Raw genomic sequence first — 24,390 nt, 5'->3', positions numbered from 1 at the left:
GAAAGGTAATTTATATTTTAGATATATAAAATTTTTATGAACATTTTTTTATTAGATGTAGGTACCATAGAAAATGATATATTTTATCTCATGTTTGCATATTATACTTTTTTTTAATGGCGCGATTTTGGTGTTTTAAAATGACTACTTCCTTACTCTTTAAATGTTAAAAGAATTTCAAACGCCGATTTTGGCAGTTTCACATCATATACAAGTTTTGCGTTAACGGAGACTTGCATTTAACTGTGATAATAATGGAGAGCAAGCTTTAATTTTTATCATATTTTTGTCGGTCGAATTAGTGTGCATCGGAACCTCTTTAAACACGGTACAAAAATGACATAAAAAAATATCTTTCAAAATTAATTTAGTGAGGAATAGCTATTGTATAATTGTATTATTCGTTTTTGGAATTCCCTACATGCGTCGCTCTTTTGCTTACCAGGCGTGGAGAAGCGTGCGCGAGGGAGCGGTGAAAGTAAAAACCTAAATTATAATTTTTTGAAGTATTAAGGAAATACAATAAATATAATATAATAATTTTAATCCTTTAATGATTTTTAATTATTTTACCAGAGACTATACACCATTGTTATATTTATACACGGTACTGCCTGGAACGTATACCCAGTGTGAAACGAGGTTCCGTTGTATTGTGTTATCATTGCCAAATTTGCCTTTCCGTTACTAAGAACTTTTCGTAAATATCCTCTGTTTTTCCTTTATCATTGAAAATGCTTGTATCAACCTAAGTTTTACCCTCCGATAGCTATACTCCTTAGTGCCGCGATTATGAACGCTATCTTCATATGTACATATCGAGACGGTACACTTAACTTCTGCACTATCTCTATCCACCTCGGTATGCTCTACCGACTTGTCATCTCGACGTCATATGAACGAATCCAACCAATGAATGACCTCGAAAATTTAGTCCGCGTTCCTTACTTCATTAAAATTTAAAATAGTTCTCATTTATATTTTAAATAGGCTTCTGTAATAAAAAAATGCTCACTTCAAAGCGATTATAAACTCCAATGAATCCCAATTTAAGCAAAAAATGCTCGCTTGATCATGATTTTTATATGACTTTTGACAATTACCAAGACGGTATGCTCAACGATCGTCTGTATTTATCTACTGAGCGATTACAAAGCCGGCTCCTTTAACGTCTCGATACACACTCCGGAAGATAGTGAAACAGATGGAACAAATATAAAAACTAAATGCATTTTTTATAGTTGCAACATTTTACGCCTAGATGCTCTGATATGTTGATAGGGCAGAATCTAGCCACATTATCTGCGTTTGTTTTCAAAACTGACAATTATGTCGGAATTCAATTCGACTTCAAAATTTACTTATTTCTCTCTCATATTTTTAATAGGCTTTTAAGAAAAAAAGTTCCAACCTCAGAACGATAAAAAAATATAATAAATCGTAGTTATAAGAAAAATTGCCCGGTGGAATTAATTTTTTGTCACTCTTAATGCGAATATATACGTACCGTTACACGTTACGTTTTCCTTGTTACATATCGATGTACCTACCCAAAACTTAAAGGTAGGGGTCGGTAGTGTATCATCGTAATCGCCCGAGAGAATTTATCTTCAACTATACCGTCATGGTGAAGGTATGACGTCCTTAGCTTCCCCATCAGAATCACGGCCCAGGCGTCTGTTGCCTCGCCTAAGTGGATTGGTGATGTCACTCGAGGAGTCTCTCGCGATGTTGATCCGACCCAGTGAGTTGGTACGCTTGTATTTTGTTATTTTTTCTTCAAGCCGGCCGAATCAAGTTTCGCTTAGCCGCGATATCCTCCACAGGCAATTAAGATCAGATGGATTATCTTCGAGGCTCTTTCCTCATCGTACGGCTTGAATGCTCATCCATCAATGTGTACTTGCAGGAAATACCCTTACTACTGAAATATCGAGGTTACTCCAACAATTCAGTCAACAGTCTTTATATATTTCAAATATTTTTTTATGTAGGTGCAAGATGTTGATTTCAAATTTTGTGCTATGCCTAGAATAAAGATTACTCTTTCAAAGCTTTGAAACAAAAACAAAAATTGTCGGAGAAATAATTCCTCGAAAAAATAAAAAAAAGCTTTATATGCGACTTAATGCGTTCTGTCAGTATAGGCCTCGATATTAAATAATTGACGGGAAAATAGCAGAGTCGTGAAAAACGGAAATTACACGATCGATCAATTCAAGATGACTGATATGTTTTCAGAAGAATGCTAGAATAAACGCATTTTTTAATTACAAAGGTGTTTAAAATAAATCTGTGTCCATATTATAATGTTAACAGTTATCATGAATTCAAGATGACTGATATGTTTTCAGAAGAATGCTAGAATAAACGCATGTTTTAATTACAAAGGTGTTTAAAATAAATCTGTGTCCATATTATAATGTTAACAGTTATCATGAATTAGTCTTTGATTTGAAAATCTAATTTTTATACGAAAATGTGCATAATTGTGTGAAATTTTGAAGTATCATCGCACTGACTTACCCCGCTAAGGCTAGTCGTATCTGAGCTAAGATAAGGCCAGGACCCCGTGTTGAGTTGGGATACAACATAATGGAAAGTGGAAGCCTGTACATTATTAAACAATAGCAAAAATAAACATTAAAAATTATTATAATAATAAAAATACGAATATAGTTTTATTCCACTTTTATTTATAATTTTTTTACCAGTGACCGGGTTTCGTCGTGACCGACATCGTCGAACTGGTCGGTCACGACGAAACCCGGTAACTAGTAAAAAAAATATTAAAAAAATAATAAATAAAATTGGAATAAAACTACCTACGTATTTTTTATAATTAAAATGCAGTTCCACTAAGAAATGTCAGTAGAAAAACTCAATATATCAAAAATTATTACATAAACATGTATTTCAATAAACATTTGGACAACATGCTTAATAAAGCGGTTCCTTTACATTCATACATCTTCTCATGCACGCACGCCGATTATTCCTACTTTTGACATGTCCATCTTCAAGTATTTGATGGACTTGATCGTGCCATGTCTTTCTCGGTCTTCCTCGTTTTCTGCATCCATCAACATTTGCATCGTAGATTCTTTTAGCCGTTCAATGCATGTTAATGTAATAATTTTTGATGTTTATTTTTGCTATCGTTTAATAATGTGCGGGCTTCCACTTTCCATTATGTTGTATCCCAACTCAACACGGGGTCCTGGCCTTAGCTTAGCTTAGATACGACTAGCCTTCCTGGCCTTAGCTTAGCTTAGATACGACTAGCCTTAGCGGGGTAAGTCAGTGCGATGATACTTCACTTTCAAAAATTTCACACAATTATGCGCTACTATTGTATATAATATAATATACTATTGTATATAAATTATGTTTATTTCGTGTTTTTGTTATTTTACTGTGCGTTTTATAATATAAATAATATAAGTTTACATATATTAAATATAAACATAAATACCTAGTGTTTGAAACTGTCTCACTGCTACGCAGATGATAATCAGATTTATTTTTATTGCAAACCAGACGAGAGAAGTGTGCTTGTCAATTTAATTGATGGATGCATCGAGAAAATTGGAAACTGGATGGCTGAAAACAGACTAACATTAAACCCATCAAAAACTGAACAACTATGGGTCGCTTCAGCAAGACGACAGAATTTGATCCAGGATACGGCCCTACCCAATGTAGGGAGTACCGCTTTACCCACCGTTAAACTACTGGGAGTTTTACTCAATTCTGACCCTTCTCTTGACGCTCAAATTAGTAGAACGATAAGTTCATGCTTCTACCAGCTGAGACAAATTAAATGCATACACAAAAATTTGCCGGTTTGATGCCGCCCGTCAATTAATAAATGCGTTTGTAGTGTCTAGAGTCGATTATTGTAATGGTATCTATGCAGGTCTACCAATGAACAAAATGACTCGCCTGCAATCTGTATTGAATGCCGCAGCGAGACTTGTTTTCGGAATCTCTGAGTTCAGTCATATCACTCCACTACTGCGGGAACTACACTGGCTACGTTTTCCACAGAGGGTTGAATACAAACTCTGTTGGCTTATGTATAAGTCACTGCACAACTCTGCTCCGGAATATCTAAGGGAACTATGCATTCCTGATGAACTAGCTGACAGGCGTCTAACGCTTAGATCAGCTACGTCTACGGTGAGAGGAAAAGTTATTTTACCTCTACGCAAACAGCGCACTAAATTTAGTGAACGCGCATTATGGCATGGAATGCTCTCCCAGCAGAGGTGCGAGGCTGTGAAAGTGAAGTGATGTTTCGGAGAAAACTTAAAACCCACTTGTTCTCTAAATCATTTGAATAAATCCGTAGCATGTGACAACAAAATAAATTATTTTAATTAAATTACAAATTTAAAAGAATCACTATGTACAGCGCCCTTGAGGTATTTTGTTACGAAAATGGCGCTCTATAAGTTATATATAATAATAATAATGAACATTTTGTTAATTATCTCTGTGTATTAAGTCTTCTTTGTATATTCTCACAAGCAAAAATATTTTGAAAATAATATTATTAAGTGTCCTCAACACGCGTTACACCATTGAGGTCACATTTTTTTTTTCATTCATTGTTTATAATGGAAAAAGATGAATAAATAAATCAAATCTATGCAATATCTCGCAGCAGTCTCCCGCAACGGTCTCTTCCTTTAGACGAAAACCAAACTTGTACACTTCTCCGGAAGATGGCTTTCGTTTTGGAGAACTCAATATTTTCATCCGGGCCATTAAACACTCTCGGGTCCACAAAAGAGAAATGTCTACGAGCGAAAGTCGTACGCGTTTTGGGTATTAAATAATTCAAATTGCGGAAAAACTTCTTACGAGCATTCTGCTGGGATCTCCTCTCGTAACCGCATGACCAGAAATGTGTCGATGACTCTTTAAAAAAATGTCTGATGTCCAGTACCTTCACAAATTGAAACAGTGTCTCTGGTGGAAAAGTGAGAAACACCTACTTATTCAATTTTTCATACGGATCATTCTATTTTACCATGAACCCTGGGATCTGGGTATCATGATGGATTTTCCTATTTCACTAATTACTCGTGTTGCAGTCAGAATTAAAAATTGGTGATATTTTTAATGACGAATATTGGAAACGGTGCAATTCGCATCGAGGCACGCGACATTCCCCATTCCACACTAATTCAGTCGTGATCCGGAGCCTGATCAAATTATCGTCCAATTTGTGGGGCCATTATTTTTAAGTGACTCGTCATCGAAATTGCTGCAATATTAACTTCGCGAACTGGCGACGCACGATATTACATGCTCGCATGGCGTCAGCTTTAATTATATCAAACTGCCCGTGTACGCATTCTCTCAAAATAGCCATTTTGTTGACAATTATTATTTATCATCGGTTAAAGTACGGCGGTGCAGAAAAATTCCCCGCCATAAACAAATAGGAAATTATTCCAGAATATGTCCAAATCTTTGTGTACATGTCTGGATCTTACTCCTATGGAGTGAGATCTTTATAGGTGTATATATCTTTATAGTATCTTTTATAGGAGCTAGGACCATTCGAAAACCGTTAAAAGCGCTCCAGTTGTATCTGCAGTCTTCGGACGTGCGGTGTGCAAATATGATGAATATTTTTGAAAAACGCAAACGGTCGACATAGTTAATTTCTTTCTGATGCTTTTTTAAAAAAAATAATTAAATCGGTTCAGTTGTAGGGCGCGGAAAACGAGGATACGAGACCTCGATTTTATCAAGGCACAATCAGTTCGACGTGTAGTTGTCTATTTCGCGCACTATTTGGAGAGCCATCTGCGTTAAAGTGTCACGAAAATTGCATTGAAATATATATTCATGAAATCCCTATGCTACCGCATATCCGATTAAGATTGAAATTATTTTTATTTATTTAACTTTTTGTACATAATGTTATTTGTACATCGGCGGGCTTATTTATTATTAATTTCTTCCAACCAACCAATAAAATAAAAGTTTTATTTTTATAATTCAAGTTACAGAACATATTCAATAGAAAAAAAAGATTAAAAAGTTAAAAATATATAAAAATAGAATTTAAAAAAAAGTTTCTAAATTACCTTAAATCAAAACTATTACTCAATGGGAAAAAGAAAAAAAAATAGGAAAGAGGAAAAAGGAAAGGAGGAAAGATTAAGGAAGAGAAAGGAGATGTTTCTTCAGACGTGATTTAAACAGAGATAATGTAGTAACATCTTTGATGGTGGATGGGAGATGATTCCACAGTCGAGCCGCATGGACACTATATGAGTTAGGGAAGAAAGAGGAATTGTGGATGGGTATTGAGAGAGTGCCTTGAGAATTAGAACGAAGAGGTAAAACCATGAACTGATAAGCGTATTTAATTATTGCGTCCAAAAATAATCATAATTATTTTTAGTACGCCCGGGATCAATTAAATATTGCAGTGTAGAACCACCTTGAAAACACAAACATTTCACCATATCGGTAATCGAACCTAGGACCTCAAACATGGACAAACGGGCCAACCATTGCATTATGCAGTGAACTCATCTGCGCTCGATTATTTGTTCAGGACTTTGACATCGAGTTACGAGAGCAGCCATCGAGTTATGGTGCTTTTTCACACACAAAACTGTATTTTACAACCGCCTACAAATCCATAGTAGTGGCAGGTAATTATAGTAAAAATAATTATGAAAAACAACTTTAAAAATTAGTCCAGGCAGATGCAGTCCAATATTTTTTTTAACAGCCTTTGTTTATGTGTGAGTGACTGGACGTTTTCAAATAGAATATTCTGGTGTGCGTACTAACGCAAACTAAATTAGTATGTTTACTTGTCTTAAAAAGTAAGCGATGAAAAATTGAAATCCCGGGCCCGTACTACAATAGAAAGTTATCTTTAATTTTATCCACAAAGTAAAATTAAGTTTTCTGCGTTAAAATAAAATATGGATACATTTTTTCTAAACTGTTAAATTTCAGGTTACCGACGAAAAACTATGAATTTTCATACAAATATTCTCATTTTTGTACATGAATACCGATTTTACTTTATACTTACTCAATATGTATAGATAGCCTTTAATAATCGCGGCCCCGGGCCCCGATTGCAATGGGAAGTTATCATTTATCTTTAATTTTATCTACAAAGCCAAATGATGTTTTCTATATGAAAAGCATAATATGCACGATTTTTTTCTTCTGAACATGTTCAATTATAGGTAACCGACGAAGATACCTTAATCGTTCATACTAATTTTCGTACACATTTATCAGTTTTTCTTTATAGACAGTCGAAGATAACTCTGTTAACTTCCCTTTTTAATCGGGGTCCTGGGGGGATCGTCATATTTTGTAAGTATTATTGAATCGGGTTGTGGTCCCGTGGCTAGAACCCCACTCTACCCCAACTTGATTTCCATTTTCTAGTAGTGAGTTATTTACAACTCGTCGAAAGTGATCACCAAAATTGAAATATTTTGATAAAAAAGATCTAGATCTACCTCACCCCCCCCCCCCCGGTCTACTACTCGTATGGGGTCGTGTATTCAAAAACGTTGAAAAACACTGCTTCAGGTCATTCAGCATTCGAACGCACTGTACTAAGATGTATATATTATTATAGTTCGCACTATACGAATACAATACATAGTATACACAGCTATATACATCTGTGGTCAGCTTCCGGTGCAGGACAGAGAGAGAATAGATTACAATTCACTAATCGACCTTCGCTCTTATTCTCCCCTCTCCTTTGCTTCCCTCCCCCCACGATTTCGGCTTCTCCCCCTCCCCTATTCCCCTCGGTGAATCGAGATGCTGCGTTGCCATGGTTGCCCGAAATTAAAATTATACAATTAGTACGTCAAAATTTCGGAAACGAATTCCACGTAATCTTGCCTCTTGCCTCGTTAATTATAATCAGCAGGTAACAAACTCGAATTAATATCGAATTTCAAACGTTCGATTGTTACTTGTACGTTTTTTTTTTCAATAAAAATAAATATTTGCGTACCTACTTATGATTTACTCAAATATTTCAATTTCGGGGCATTTTCAACGAGCTGTAAGTAATTTGTTATTAGAAAATGGAAACCAAGTTAGGGTAGAGTGGGGTTCGACCCTCGGACCTCTGAACCGTTAATCCGCAACGCTAACATTTTCGTCATTATCCGCACATGATGGTGCATAGGAACCTGCGGTAGTTTTCCTATGCGGTGCGTTATGATCTCTCAAAACGTTAAAGCAAGAGGATCGGTCGCTTCGGTCGCCAGTATTGAAAATTTAGTTTGAATTTAAATTTGTTGCAACAGAGAGGGAAAACATTTTTGAGAAGGGAATATGGAAGTCTAGGCATATACAGGCTTCTGAAATGCGATCTCTCAGGCGAATGTGTGGTAAAACTATGTATGATAGATGCACTAATGTCGAGATCCGTTCCGTCGTAAGGCTGAGATGAGCATTATCGACAAAATCAAGAAGGAGCTCTGCGTCGGTTCGGACATGTAAAGCGAATGGACATCGAAAGAATGGCTAAAAATATTAACAATGCCCTATGTTGATGGATGCAGAAATAGAAGACCGAAAAAAACATGGCACGACCAAATCTAATAAATACTTAAAGACGGACATGTCAAAAGTCGGAATAATCGGCGCGCGTGCCTGAGAAGATGTAGAGGAAGCGAGATTTGTATGCAACGATAGAGTGATATTGCGTTATATTCTCTCTGCCTACCCTTGCGGGGAAACGGCGTGATGGTTCGTTGTTGTCATTTTATATTAAAAGATTACATTTTCTCCTTTGATTATCAGTTAATCAGTTTCGTATTCATTATAAGCGTTCTGCGTAAAATACAGAACAAACCTAAAAAAAAAAGTAACTGCCCTACTTCCATTTTGTGATTTTCCTGTTGTAGGTCCAAGCAGCTAGGTACTAGAATAACTGGAAAAAAAAGTATACGCATAATCGATGAGAACGAGCATTGCGTAGTAAAAGTTCGAAGAAGTTTTAATTCCGCGATGTATTTTTCGCGACCGTCCTCACGACGAGCTACGCGCCCGCGCCCGGCGCGACCGGCCGTCGATTGACTGAAATAAAAAAACGCCGGCGCGGGGTTGCCGTCGCCCCGGCACTCGGCACTTCGGGCCTCGGCCATGTTGCCAGCTGTTGTCGTTCCCCGAACGAAATTGGCGGGACGGGCAGCGAACGGCGAATGGCGGCCGCCGCGTGCGTGCGTAGCGCTAGCGCCCTGCCATACCGACCGCCGACTGCCGATGGTAACCGGCAACAGTGGCAACCGTGTGCAGTTTCTATATTATCTCTCTCTGTACTCTGTCGTTGTCGTCCGATGTGTGTGTGTTGTGTACTTGTAACACGACAATAATCATAACACAAGATTGTTTATCGCGAAAATTACTCCTTTAATTGTGTTATTTTAGTTTTATGCTGTCGTATGTAAGTTTTGTTGTGGTTTCGTCCTGTTATACGTTAGATCGCTTGTCCCGTAAAACTTTCGAAGTTTTACAACAACGTGTTCCGAAGTTTCAACCGTTCGCGTACTAAACTCGCGTTGGTCCGATACTAACCTATTTATTATTTCTCCCAATTACTGCATTCCTCGTGCAACCGAGTGATGAAGTGTTGTTTATTTTCTACGCATTTCGACGTTATCTCGTCGCTTTCAGAAGTTTAGTGAAAATGGTTCAAACGTCGAGTATCATCCGATGTATCTGTGGTGTTTTTATGTGATATTTTGTGAATATTTAATAGTCTTCCGTCCGATATGTTTGAAAGATGAGATATTACAATCAGAAAGTTGAAATTGCCTCGCAGCCTCAGGTTTTCTTTCTAAGGTAAAACAATGTGTCTTAATACGCTTTATGTGTGCTTCTATGAACAATTTGCGATGGGTTCTACATAAAAAGTGACAAATTATTTACATTCCGATAACTACGTTATAAATTAAACGATATTTATTACGCATATTCGGTCATTTTTGGAATAATCTGTAGGTAGGTCGTCGTTTATATAATTTTATCTTCGATATAATTACTGTATTTTCTTTAATTAACCATAACATAATTAAATATAATGTTATTTTGTATCGAGAATGACTCGACACGGTAACATGAGAAAGTATATTGTACCTGTCTTATTCCTAGTATTAGAGTAAATTAATATTTTTGATTAGTCTAAGAAAAAATATGTTTTTGTAACAATATGCTGAAATTAAATTTGCAGAGGAATAACTTTTTTTTTACAATGAAAATAATATTTTGCTGATTAATTATATAGCGCCATTTATGTAAAAAAATGTTACGTGGAAAACATTGCCCTGTAAAATTATAATTAATCGTATTATTCATCATGTATTTCGAAAATAATAGACAAACTACACTGTTTACCGTGAGGGTAGGCAGAGAAGATTGAACGCCACTTGAGTATCTCTGTATGTATGCCTCGAAGCCTCCACTGCAATCGATCGATTATTGCAAATTTTGAAACGTCCAACGGATTTTTAAAATTTGGTCGCTATGTCTTTCTGGGTCTTCCTTGTTTCCTGCACCCATCGTCATTTGCGTCGTAAATCCTTTTAGCCTTTGTTTCGCCGTCCATTCGGTCTTCATATCCAAACGGACGCGGGACTACTTTCTCGATTTTGTCTTTAATTCTCTTCTCTGCTTTACATAATGCACGGATCTCGGCATTTGTGCACCTGCCGTGCTTGACCACGCAGCATTCAGCCATTTTCATCCTTGTTTTTTCCAAATCCATACTTCGCTCCCTCCATAATGGTCGGCGCCAGGACTCCATTGCGAACTGCTATTTATTTGCCAAATTGATTCAAGTGTACGGTTTACCCTGTTCCCGGCACTCACCCTCCTTCCGATGTCTTTCTTAGTCTTTCCATTTCTAGTAAACATACTTCCTAGATTCAGAATATCTCCGTTCACAATAATCTCACATTTAGTAATACTTTCTTTCATGTACAATATAAGATTTCTTTTGAAGATTATTTCGACAAGAATCATATTAATAATCTCTTTAAGTCTTATAAACATGTAGAAATCTCGAAAACAACATTTCTGTGAAGGGAATAAAAAGGTTTGGGTATTTACTAGGCCAGTAAATGCCCAGACTTCTATAATCCCTTCTTTAAAATTTAATGTTCTTCATCTTGTACATAATGTTAATAATTTCCAAAGAGGTTGAATCCAGTTCTTATCTACAAAAATTTGGACAAATTTGAAATATTGTTGATAAATATAATTTACTTACTATCACATTTTTATAGTAACATCTAAATGATCATTAATGGATGAAGTTTTATCGTGAAAATAACATTCAATACCTTTTTTCAAAAAAATGTATTTTTTAATTAATTACTGTACGTGTGTTGAAAAACAGAGAAAAATCCAGTTTTAAAGAAAAATATATTTTAATTAATTACATTAAAAGGCGAATTGTTAAGCTTAGTTACAAGTGCTGTACAGTATGTACGTACTGTAAATATAGATCGTTGCTTGCTGAACATCTCGGTCAAAGCGATTCGGATAGTCGGAGTTCGGATAATTGGAGTTCTACTGTATTTCCACAGATTTTGTGGGTTTAACAGTGCCGTGCGTCGTTCGCGCCTTTCGCCGACGTTTCGGATCCTATCGCAGCTTTCATCATCAGGGTTTCAATTAATCGCGTCATTTCAATAAAATTATTTCAAATTGTAACATAACAAAGGTACGTTCCAGGTCTTTAATCAGCTGTCGTGATTAATTCACGTTTTCAACATGCAAAAGTTTATACTTTACTCCCATCGAAAAGTGAGACATCTTATAGTGAGATGTGTATGATTGTACTTCTAATTTATGTAGGTCTTACAAAAGTAAGCAACGGCAAAATGATAAATACTATGTCCTTATCTACGTTGACTGTATTTTTTTACAATCTAGGCTATCTTATCTCGCCACACTACTTGGTGTATTTAGCGCGTTAGATTGGGGTAAATATTCAATATCACTATCTATTAGATATTTCTACACATATTACATTACTTATAATGGTATTTGGAACATAAATAAATACGCTGTAATCGTCGGACCAGTGCCAAAGTCGCGAATTGTTATATTTATTGTGTAAATACAGTGCTAAATGTAAAAAATATTTATTTACTCATTCAAAATTAATCTCGTTCACTATTAATGAACGTGTAAGTCTTTTTAGGCTGAGCCCATGTTAAACCATAATAATTAACAAGAATAAAAAATACATAGTGAAATAAATGTAATTATAACAACATGTGATCCAATAGAATAACAATCCAGAAAAATAAAGTATAAGTAATAATTAATAAAACAACAAAAAATAATCAGAAATAAATATTGAAATATAAATTATAGAAATATAGTTACATTCATAATCAAATGTACCGAATAATAGAATCATTTATATCAACAGAAAATAATACAAAAACATAACTGAATTTAAAATTGAGATATGGTTTATGGAGTAAGAACTTAAAGTAATAAATAATATTCCAAATAACAGTGAGTAGTAAATAAACAATGAAAAAACATCGAAATATGAAGAAACATAATAATTGTGAGTGTATAAATATTGCAGTTCTGCGTGAAATAGAACCAAGACCCTGGAAGTTTTCGACTCTATGCCTGCTCCAGAGTAGATACTTTTAGATAGTAGATAGAGTTTTTGTAGTGTAGTGGTTTGCGCATTCGCCTACCATACTTTAGGTTCCAGGTCCGATTCCTGGGTAGGTGGACATGAAATATTTAGTTTAAGGTGAAATATTTTTTTACCCTGATCGTGAGACTGATCGTTAAGTAATCCTGTGGCAGACGATCGAGTTATGAGTTTGATTTAACAATGCAGTGCCCGTTGCACTATCGTATGCAGACAAGTGAAAGGTAATGAATTTTTGCGATTTCGTCAAAATGGATTGTATGTTAAAAGTAAGATAAAACTATGCACTTTAGACCATTTTGACAAAAACACAATCATTTTTAACATAAATTCTCTTCATCGGGATAGTACAACAACGACACATGTGATTTTCTTTAACTTTTACGTGAGAGCGGTTTTTTTACACTTTCTGTCAACTTGATATGTTTAAAAGTATACTTTGGTTAGTTATATACATATATATTTATTTTAAACCTGAAAAAAAAATCCTTTATATAACTTTTTCAATATCAAATATAAAAGAAAGTCCATGTCGCATTTTTCGCACATCCGTCATTGTTCTACGTTCCCGACGAAGTGGTCGTTAGTCGCTTTATCATTATCGAAATAGATATTGCATAGATAAATTTAACAAAAATAATGCATTCGAAAAAATTCTTGGTGTTTGAATATATATTTATATAATATCTTAAACGTTTTGTAATTATTTTTATTAGTTAATAGTAGATAGTACTGTTTTTTTCTTAAGTCCTCTATCTTAGGGCAACTGAATCCATACGCACTTCTGCAATGTATAGTATACTATCTACTCCTACTATCCAATGTCACGTCCCGCGCCTTTCTTCATCTTTCCTTTCTCAACCCTGAAATAGAAACTCCCGTAACGAAAATCAATATTAGGCGAGAGTGGAAAGGGTCTTCATAGACCCCCATTCTTACAGCTTTAAAAATGCAGAAAACGCTCCCCCCCCCATAACTCAGGTCCTACAGTATTCTGCATGATGACGGTATTCACAAACCGCCAAAAGCCCGGTTAATGTGAAATGAAATAACACTTTTTTTAAGAAATAAGGGTCTATAAAATACTGTACAATAAAAAAGTTTTTTTTTCTATTTCTTAGCATAAAAAATATTTTTAAATTTGTAATTTTGAATTCCCGCAAAAACGGTCATTGCATTGGTCATGCCCCTAATACGACATGATTGTGTTCATTTTTATCTTTTTTCCAAACCTTAAAAAAATCATAGAACATCGTCACGATTCATGACGTCACAACTATCAATGCCAAACATGTCGCGTTTTCTGACATATTTTGAATTTTTTTCTTTATTGAAGTTATATATGAAAACATTTCTCTACAATTCCCATATTGATTTTGAAAATACAATTAATTATTCTAAATTCATTTGATATACTCGTATTTTTATCGTTAATCGTAGTACGTGATATTTTCCTCTTGGGTAACTCTGTTAAAATTTTTCTTTTTTGAGTAAATCTAAAAAAAAAAATCCAGTTACAGTAGGTATACAGTACGTGTCTGGATATACTCAAAATCTTGCTTATGAAGCCAACAGGTCTATTAAGAAGTATATTTTATTTAATAAATAATGCTATAAGGTTACAATACTTGGAGTACCTACCTACTACTACTACTGAGATATAAAATTGGAAAAATATAACAAGGCTTGTTATCCAATTAAATGTATTTACTTAAATTTAGCCATATGAAGTAACGATTCAAACAATTTAAAAATAAAATAAGAGGTAATCGAGACAATTTTTCAAATAAATATTTTGATGCCAACATGTCGGGAATCGAAGCCGAGACCTCTGTCGTGGTTTATATATATTTTTTTTAAAACGTGTTTACACTAGAATATTTCATAGTCCCTAGACTGGCACCTGACCTTCGTGTAACAAAAAAATAATCATGATACGCTACAATTGGTGTATCAATGTCCCTATGCACCATTAGGCGCGGAAAGAGAATGATGATAATGATAATATCTATACTTAAATGTTCCCTTCTCGAAAATGTTCTACGTCTCTTTTGTAATAAATGTTTTAATACAGTCTGTAATAGGTATTGTTGTTTTATTGTTTGTATTAAATAATTATATTTTTTAAATATTATCTAAAATCAGGTTTGAAAACACTGGAAAAATAAAGAATTTAAGAGTTGTTTTCCTTATAACCTTATATAGAATGAAGAAAAAAAACAGCCTCGAGCATTTCTAAGAACTTGTCATGTAGATCACCATTGAGAATTTTTAGACCATGAACATTCTTAACTACTAAAATATTTATACAACGTGGGCTTCTGCACGCGTTGCTTTAGCTAAAGGCTCTTTGACATCACCTTTTTGAATAATGAAAAGTATAAATTTTTGTTATTTTTTTATGACTATCCCCATATCCACTTTCTGGTCTAGTGGTTAGCGCCGTTGTCTACCATTTACTGTAATATGTGTGCACTAGCACCCGATGCGTCAGACTGATCATTTTACATTGAAATGTTTTAGCTTTGAATAAAAGTTCTAGCTTTTGGAAACTTTCTTAAAAAAAAGAACAATTCTGCGTCACTCACGTAATGCAAATCGTATTTTTCTCACTTCCTTTGCTCACTTGTTAATATATATTTTTTTCTTCCTCTACTTTAATATCTCTCCGATTTGTCTATGACCATGCGACCTTATTATTTATTTTGACGATTTCTTCGTAAAACAATTTTTAGTCCGTATAAATATATTTTTGCCGTGTTGATAATTAGCGTTAATTTATGTAGCATCACCCCTTCCACGGGAATTAATAAACAAAAGAGCCTCGCCAAAATGGCCGCCTATTGTTGATCTCGCACCGTGTCGGGAGTTGGGAGTCGGAGTACGGTACACGGTACGCGGTACGCGGTGTGAACACCGAAGACAATAATGGAAAACTTACCGTGATACATTGGTATAATAGGAATATTGTTAGTGTAGGTAATTTATTATCACAGTCCTTTAAGTGAATTTTCCTTTCTCACGTGTCACGCCGTGAGTTTATTTTTAACGCTGGCGTATGCTCATTTTCGTCCCGTGCGACTAGCATTTTTGTAAACATAATTTATTTATTGTTTATGCGGTGAATTGGTAGAATTCTAAATTCAAATTTGATAAGGTATCCAAAATATTTTTTTTCTATTGGATTCATTTCAACTTTTATTTTTTTGAACATACGAGAGTAATAATCGGCTTGCGTGCATGATAATATGTATGCATGTAGAGGAAGCGAGGTCTGTATGCAAAGATAAAGTGATATGGCGTTCTATCCTACGGGGAAACGGCGTGATGGTTTGTTGTTGCACAAGTTTATCGAGGCTTTACTGACAGAATGCATTTAGTCATTAAAACAAGTTGCGGGATAATCGCATTTAAAGCTTTTTTATTCTTTCAACGCATTATTACGCCCACAATTTTATTTTTATTTATTTTAAGCTTTAAAAGAGTAATCTTTATTCTAGGCATAGGATAAAATTTGAAATCAACAGGTGTATTGTATTGAAATAAATTAATAAGTAAACGTAACGTAAAAAGAATAAAAAATATTTTGAAAGACGTAAAACCTTTACTATTTTGTTTTACTTTTGACGCTCATTTTAAAATTTGAAAAAAAACTGACACAACACATGTCAATATCTAATACATAGAAAACTTCAAAAAATATAATATAAGAAATTTTGGGAATTTCAAATACACGCTACAGGTAAAGCTACGGTCCCTATGTATACTAACGAATCTGCATTTTGCACGGTTTTCAGGAGAGCAAAAACAAAGCTTGATTTTTTTAAAAACAAGCTTTCAAATACTGAAGGATTGCCAAGAATGTGTCTATTCAAATACGATAGATTTGTGTTTTATGCATGGTCCTGACTCACACAGGAAATTCCTACCTAGTCGGAACCAGAAACGTATTCGTATCTATCTTAGAATGTCGGCCTCGTGGTGTAATGCTCAGCGCGTTTGCCTACCATTCAAGAGGTCTCGGGTTCGCATCCGGACATGGGTGACATGAAATATTTATTCAAAAGGGTGTCTTCACACTAGAATATTTCATAGTTCCTGGACTTGGACATCTTGTCATGTGAACAAAATGAACAAAAATGATCAAGATACGCTGCGATTGGTGTACCATTAGGTGCGGAAAGAGAATGATGATGATGATTATATAGTTGTAATTAATTAATTGACGTTTATAAGTGATTCAATGGAATCGTGTGTAAATAATATATCGTAGGTATACTGGCAAAAAGTTTTAACCTCTCAAATCCCTGTTTTGAGAATTCAAGCATTTAAGTTTTGTTCCAATTTTACTCTTTTATATCTTATTTAAATATAGTAAGATTTTAAGTGCTTATTTAAGAACATGTTTTTAATTTTTCCGTTTCTTAATTTTATATTAAGTAAATATTACATCATTTAAAGCTTTTAGTCCGAATAAAATACCCGGTATGCGACTTAACCTTAAATTTATTTCTTAAGATATATACAAAATTTAATATGGCTTTGTGTATTTTGCTAGTTTGTAGAGCGTTAAAAACTTTACAAAACTGCATCATTAAGTCAAATCCGCATATTTTCGAGTTAACGTTTTTTGCCAGTATACCTACCCACGATAGGAAAAACCAGGATCTTTCTAGAAGCTAGCCGTATTGTAACGGGTCAACTGCTGTTTTGTTTTTCTGGCATTGCTGAAGTTAATGTGCTTTAAAAGTGAGCTATAAAGATATTTTTATACATTGTAAGTTTCTACATATTTATAACTTAGTGTGTTTACGAAACATGTTTACGAAAACATTGTTTCGCTCTCGAGTTCTCATAAAACGTTAGAGACGCGCTCGGACCCGGGACCGGAACGTGATTCGTCGAAGCACTTAGCGATAAAAAATATAGTATTTTTTTTCTTTTCCTTTCCCGCATTGCACCAACCACCGTGTCCTGTAGTGGGTACTGATTGTATAGAAACCCGGCCTTGGTTCCGCGATGTTGACTGTGTGTTGGAGGCTCTCCCGTCGCGCGTCGAGCCGGGATCACGATTTCCTATAATTCACGAGGATCGCGGCGTTGCCAAATTTAAAAGCGAACCGAACCGATCGTATTGCGGATATTATGTTTTGAATTTTTATTCCAACGAAAATTATTTCACGGGTTTTCCGATGATCGAGATACTAAATCAAAGTTGCCGCTTATTGGACCGATAAAAATAATTCTCAATTCAATATTTTCCCTTGTTTTTTTTTTACATTCACCTATTTTGGATCTCTTTTTATTAATCTCAATTTACCGTATTTTGCGGACGATAAGATGGCTGAATGTTTAGAGTAGAAAAGTGCGTCCTATGGTCCAAAAATACGGCATATATTTCTCTATCGATTTATTATCGTCCTTTCATTTTTCTCTATTTTTTACAAACTGTGAGTTAGCTCAGAAATCTCAAATTGTTCCGCTTAAATTTATTTTAATGCAATTAACAAGCCATGTGTAAAAATAATGTTTTAAAATTTGAGTGTTATTTATTTGCTAGTACTTATTGTCTATCGCATATCGTATCATATTGCATATCATATTGCATATCGCCAAATCTAAGTAGCAGAATTATCGAACGCAGAAACACATTCGCTTAAAAATGACTGAAAAATGCTTTTCAAAAATATATTTCCTTCTCCAGGAGTTTCTTGAGAATCTATTTGTTTACAAATATTTTGACGTTTTTAAAAAATGTTGTTAATAATTCATTTATTTTTTTGCCCGTTTGATTTCCCCGAATAAAAACCTCCATTATTTGAAGGCTGCGTCATAAAATCCCTATTATTCATTTGTGCTATCTCGAATGAAATTTCCATTTCCCCTTTGGCTGGCAAATTTCCCGCTCGACGTTACACAATGGCGAATCTCTCCGTTCGACGTCTCACGATAGCGCCACTGGATTTATTATCTAGCGAAAGGTTCAATGTTAACTTTTACTCGGGAAAATCAATCAAACTATACAACGCGCGACTACACTACACTGTACCCTATAACTGTAACGACGAAAACCAGCGGTGCTATCCTAAACCGCTCATGCGGCCGTAGAAAAAAAATATATCTCGCGTATTTTGTATGTAAATACGCAAATTTTTTTGACTTGTTCGTTTTTTTTCATAGGTAAGTACGAGTAAATTGTTGTTGCTGGGACTCAAAATAAAGAATTATTATAAAAGCCTTAAACGTGTTCAAAGAGTTGCCAGAAAATTTTGGGGAAGCTAAAAATGTATCTGCATTTAGAAAATAATGCATACAGTGGATTGAAAATGTATCCAATCAATGATTTAATATTTGTACATATTATGTGATATTGCAAAGTGTATGGTTTGTGCATACAAATAAATTGACAAATCTACACTGGAAAGCAAGAATAACACTTAAGTAAATAATTATGATGGAAAAAAACAACACTGTGCGCGCGCCGGTATATTTGAGTGGATTTTGAATTTTCAAAAAAAAATTGGAAATCACTTTTTATGATTACATACGCGGATTGTTCAAAAGAGCACGCTGTGTTTACGGATTTCGTATGAGGGAAATATAAATATTTTGTGCATTTTGAAAATATATGAATTTGGCATATAAATGTAATAAAGCAGCCGAGAACAACCTGCGCCGCGATTATGAACGCTATCTTCATCGCTGCATATCGTGACGATACAAACTAACATCCGTATGTATATACGAAAATGTTGGTGTTTGTATGAAAAGTATCTTCGTCGGTTGTAAACGTATTATATTTTTCATACAGAAGGCTTAATTTTACTTAGTAGATAAATTTTAACTTCCCATTAAAATACGGACCCTGGAATTCAAGCTATCTACCAATCAACAATATCCATCACATTGTAGGTGCATATTGCACGTTGAGTGCATGCGCGTGTTACTAAAGTCTCCGTTCCGAACTTTGTGCAGCATTACGAGATCGAAGGTCCGCTTATGCCCGTTACATTCCTCCGGCGAGTGGTCATGTCCACTTCTGTATTAGTATAGGAGAGCCTCTCGCCAGTCGCTAGTGTAGCTGGTAGTCGGCAGTGTAGTCATCGTCCGAGGGCAGAAAGCCTCTACCGTTTATGCGCAAAATCGTCAATTATTTACCTCTATCTGCGGCGTATTTATGTTAATTCGGGCGCGAGCCAAAACGTAATAACGACCGTCTGTATGCAAATTGGGGACGCCCCCGATCGTAGTTATGACCCGCAGTAGCTATCGATCCATGGATTGGAACTACTGGAAGATTAAACTTTAAATTTTCGATCCTAAAATTATTTAGTATATATGTCGCTTACAATATGTAACTTACGTCGTTTTGATCTTGCTTATTACATCATAATTTAATTACCTTTTGAAATACTTGTTTATTATTATATAACCTGTCGATTGATTATGAATTTACTTGAAAATTAGTGGTAGAAGAATAATTGTTGTTTGAAGTCGTAAATAATCTCTTTGATGTTCCCGAGTTGGCTAAATGTATCTATTCAAATGTGTCAGATAGGCCAATAAGGTATCATTTTTATTTTATATAAATACATCATAGTCAAATTCGCACATAAATTCTCTGTTCCCGAGAATTCACTCTCTCGGGAATGAACACACAGATGACCAAAAGAAAAATATATTTTCTTACTTCAAGAACCAATAACTCTTAATTTTTTTAAATAATAATTGAGTGTCTAGTATTTTCATTTGTTTTTCATACGTTTTTTTTCATTTTAAATAGTATTGTTATATTTGTAAATTGTTTATAACCTCTGTGTTTGTAAAAGCACTTTGGGCGTTAATAAATAAATCATAAATACGCATTTTCTATACTTAAAAGGAGGCAACAACAACAACAAACCATCACGTCGTTTCCCCGTAGGGGTAGGCAGAGAGGATAGAACGCCATAACACTCTATCTTGGCATACAGACCTCGGTTCCTTTACATTCATACATCTTCTCATGCACGCACGCCGATTATTCCTACTTTTGACATGTCCATCTTCAAGTATTTGATGGACTTAATCGTGCCATGTCTTTTTCGGTCTTCCTCGTTTTCTGCATCCATCAACATTTGCATCGTAGATCCTTTTAGCCGTTCTTTCGCTGTTCAATAAATTTTATGAAATTCATAACAGTCTCGTAGTTATGTATTTAAATGTTAGTTTTTATTCTGGAGAGTAATTATTTATCTTTAAACATTTAAACACACATTTAGAATCATACATGCGCCCAGTGCGATTTTTGTAGTAATATGTACAAGCATATAGACAAAATCATCGAGGAAGAGACGGAACAAAATTGGCCTAGGGGGGAGAATGGAAGAGGGAGCGAGATGGTCGGTTACAGTTGAATTTGTTTCAGTGGTCGCATGAATGAAGACAACTTGTCAAAAAAAAAATCAAGACAACTTGTTATCAAATAAATCAAGACGTTGGCAGACCTAAGAATTCTAAGCGAGCCGGAGTGAAAAACATAATTTTCTCTGTACAAAGCGTATTATTAATAAAAATAAATTCCTCCGTCCCGCTTTTTGTAAAATAGACCCATGATCTCCGGCATTTTTATAAAGTGGCAAGAATTTACATTATCAGGCTTGGTTTGTCAAGGAATAGTAAATACTAACAAAAAATAATCATGTCGTTTCACCGTAGGGGTAGGCAGAGAGGACAGAATGCCATATCACTCTGTCATTGCATACATGCCTCGCTTCATCTTCATTCATACATCTTCTCATTCCTACTCCTGACATGTCCATCTTCAAGTATTTGTTGGACTTGATCGTGCCATGTCTTTTTATTTCTTCCTAGTTTTCTGCATCCATTAACGTTCGCATCGTAGATACTTTTGGCCATTCTTTCGCTGTCCATTCACTCTACATGTCTGAACCAACGCAGCACCCCTTTCTTGATTCCGCCGATAAGCTTGTGTCCCAGTCTCGCATAGTACACGGATTTCGATCGTGCATCGTTTTACCACACATCCGCCCGAGAGATCCCAAATACATTTAACTTATTTGTTAGTAAATTTATGTAAATACTTGACATGCCGGTTTTGATAAAAGAAAACTCCTCACGAAATATGGATAACATCGGACGAGCACGGCGATATAAATTTTATCTAATCTCTAACGATTTACAATATTATTGTGCCTTTTGTAGAAACGTTTCTCATTTTCTTTAATCTTAAAAACAGACCATGAACTGATAAAATAATAACAATACTTCCCAAAATTAAATCAAACAAAAAATATATAAGTATTTTAGCACCTCTGCCGCACAGTGTACTCGCTGAATTCCGCTAATGGACAAAGTACAATATTTGTACAAGACCCCGGCCGGAGAAACTTATTACTTTCGTCGAAATTCCTCCTTCCGTCGAGGAAATATCACGTTTTACGTCGATTGAATCCGGCCGGCTCTTCTTCCTGTTGTGTCCGGATTAATATAATTGTATTATTTCGTGTCTTCAATGGCGAAGAAGAGCACGTTTTTAATTTAGAAATACACACGGACGGATCCGACAACGAGAGTTATTATAATACTATAATATGTCCAAATATCATATTAAATTATACTGAGCACGTTTACGTTTTTATATTCGGCATGTGTTTCCACGAGTTTATTAATAAATATATATATTTAAAGCAGGTTGAACTCACCGAGTTTTTATTGCCATATTTTTGTGTTCCTTGAAATTACTTACTTTCGTAATATAATAATGTTCGTAAGTAAATTATCATAATCATCATTCCCCTTTCCGCACCGAATGGTGCATAGGGAACTACATTAGTAAACCAAACGCAGCGTGGTTCGAACATCTGTTACATGAAGGTACAGTGATCAGTCCTACGCTCATTGCCAGTCCAGGAATAATTAAATATTGCTGTTTAAAAAAACCTTTAAAATCAATATTTCACGTTCACCCTGTCAGGAATCGTACACAGGACCTAAAGATTGGTAGGCGAACGTGGTTTCTATTTCACACATAACTGTATTCCTCGTTCGCCCGGACACAGAAAGAAAAAGTAAAAATCTGTTTGTTTTGAACACAAGTTCATTCGATGTTCAGGAACATAAATTAAATGGAATTTCTAGTTTCGCACTTGTTAAAACTCGTTTTAACGATGATCAACTTAATCCATCAAGTGTATTAGTTTTTGTCGTGAGTCGTGACCGAATTTCATTGAAAGTTGTGCCGACTAATCCAAAAATAGCCGCATTGTATATTCGCAATATGCGGAAATACCTATTATCATATTGCGTATCTGATTCGTCTCACGTATTAATTCAAAATAATTTCGTGATCTAAAATTGCTTTTTATATGCGTGCCAAGTTTTTCAAGTTCATAAAACTTTTGAAAGTTGTATAATTATTTTGTGGATGTTTTACGTAACGCCATTATTGTTAAGATCACCTCGAGGCTATTAAAAAAACATTAACAAACTAAGGTGAACCCGGGACCTCATTGGCAGCTACGAGGCTGATCAAAAATATTTCATTATTCAACTATATTTTAATTTCCCTCTTTTTTTTCCAACGAAAGTTTTGTTTATTCCGGTGAGCGTGAAATAGTTATATTTAATTCACTGTCGATTTAGTGATGTTGTGATTAGCGTATTTGGCGGGGGTTCGATTGCCAGCAAGATAAAACACGCACTATTAATTAAAAAAAATAATGATAATGATATATAAAACGTAAGAACATAATGATGATATTTCGCCTTAAAAGGTTTAACAATGCAGTTAGTTATGCATCACTAGGTGCGGACAGGGGTATAAGAAGATTACATTTTTATTTGCTTAGTTTTTGATGATTTTAAAGTCTGCATTTTTTTACTCACTGTGTGATTAATCTTTGTATGTACTGATGAAAATAAAATAATGTATTTAAGTATAAGCATAATGTGTATGTGTATGTTCATATCATAATTATTCTACAATCAGTTGGCCTACATTAAGAAAATAATCGACGTTTTCAAATTTATTTTGAATAATTAAGTGGATGTCGATCGTTCAATTCATTAGATATATCCGAATAGAGAAAATTAGAAAATAAATATTTCGATTGTCACCTAAAATACATTTTTGATAACAGACGTTTAATTGTTTAGTGATGGGGTGGTAGTATTTAGGCATGTTTTTGAAAATATCAAAATCATTATCACCTTTTAATTTAGCACCGACATGTTTTTAAACATAAGGTTTTTTATGTGGCATTTTGCAATTATAGGAGTATTTAATCAGATAAACTGGAAGATTTTGTATAAATCTCTATTTGTACAAAACCTATCGATCAAAGAAACTACCGATTAATAACACGTCACTTTGTAATATTATGTACAGCTCTTAAGAGGTGTGTATGCAGTGTTTATCGTAAATTAATAATGATGTCAATTGCTAATTTATTATTTAATTGTATTGCGCGTGTTGAAATGTTTCATGAAAACATAATAATAATGATTATCCAACAAAATAATTTAGTTGAAATGATATTAGAATATCTGCAGTAATCTAGATAAAGGTCGAATACTGCCAAGCGTCGTGTGAGTATGACCAACTGTTTATGAGAAGTACCGAAGTTAAGTAGTTTAAGAGATCAGCTCGCCCTTGGTATTATGTACATACTATCAATCTG

The 24,390-nt window shown here is 34.7% G+C and overlaps 1 protein-coding gene across 6 annotated transcripts in view; it reads left to right on the top strand.

Annotated features, from left to right (window-relative positions):
• The window catches only part of Smr (nuclear receptor corepressor smrter), a 426,844-nt gene that overhangs the window by 261,683 nt on the left and 140,771 nt on the right, over nucleotides 1–24,390 (top strand). The window contains exon 1 of one of the 6 annotated variants that reach the window (XM_088226000.1): nucleotides 9,344–9,867. The exons of the other annotated variants lie outside the window; for them this stretch is intronic. Coding sequence (XP_088082126.1) covers nucleotides 9,809–9,867 — 59 coding nt within the window. The 5' untranslated portion in view covers nucleotides 9,344–9,808. Of the gene's footprint in view, nucleotides 1–9,343; nucleotides 9,868–24,390 lie in introns of those variants that run through there. 6 annotated transcript variants of the gene reach the window in all.

The sequence above is a fragment of the Micrasema longulum genome, unplaced genomic scaffold (assembly GCF_059751315.1).
Source record: "Micrasema longulum isolate JH-2025_06_02 unplaced genomic scaffold, ASM5975131v1 h1tg000403l, whole genome shotgun sequence".
Lineage (NCBI taxonomy): Eukaryota > Metazoa > Arthropoda > Insecta > Trichoptera > Brachycentridae > Micrasema > Micrasema longulum.
The sequence above is the reverse complement of the archived record's forward strand: the minus strand, read 5'-3'. Positions and strand labels throughout refer to the sequence as shown.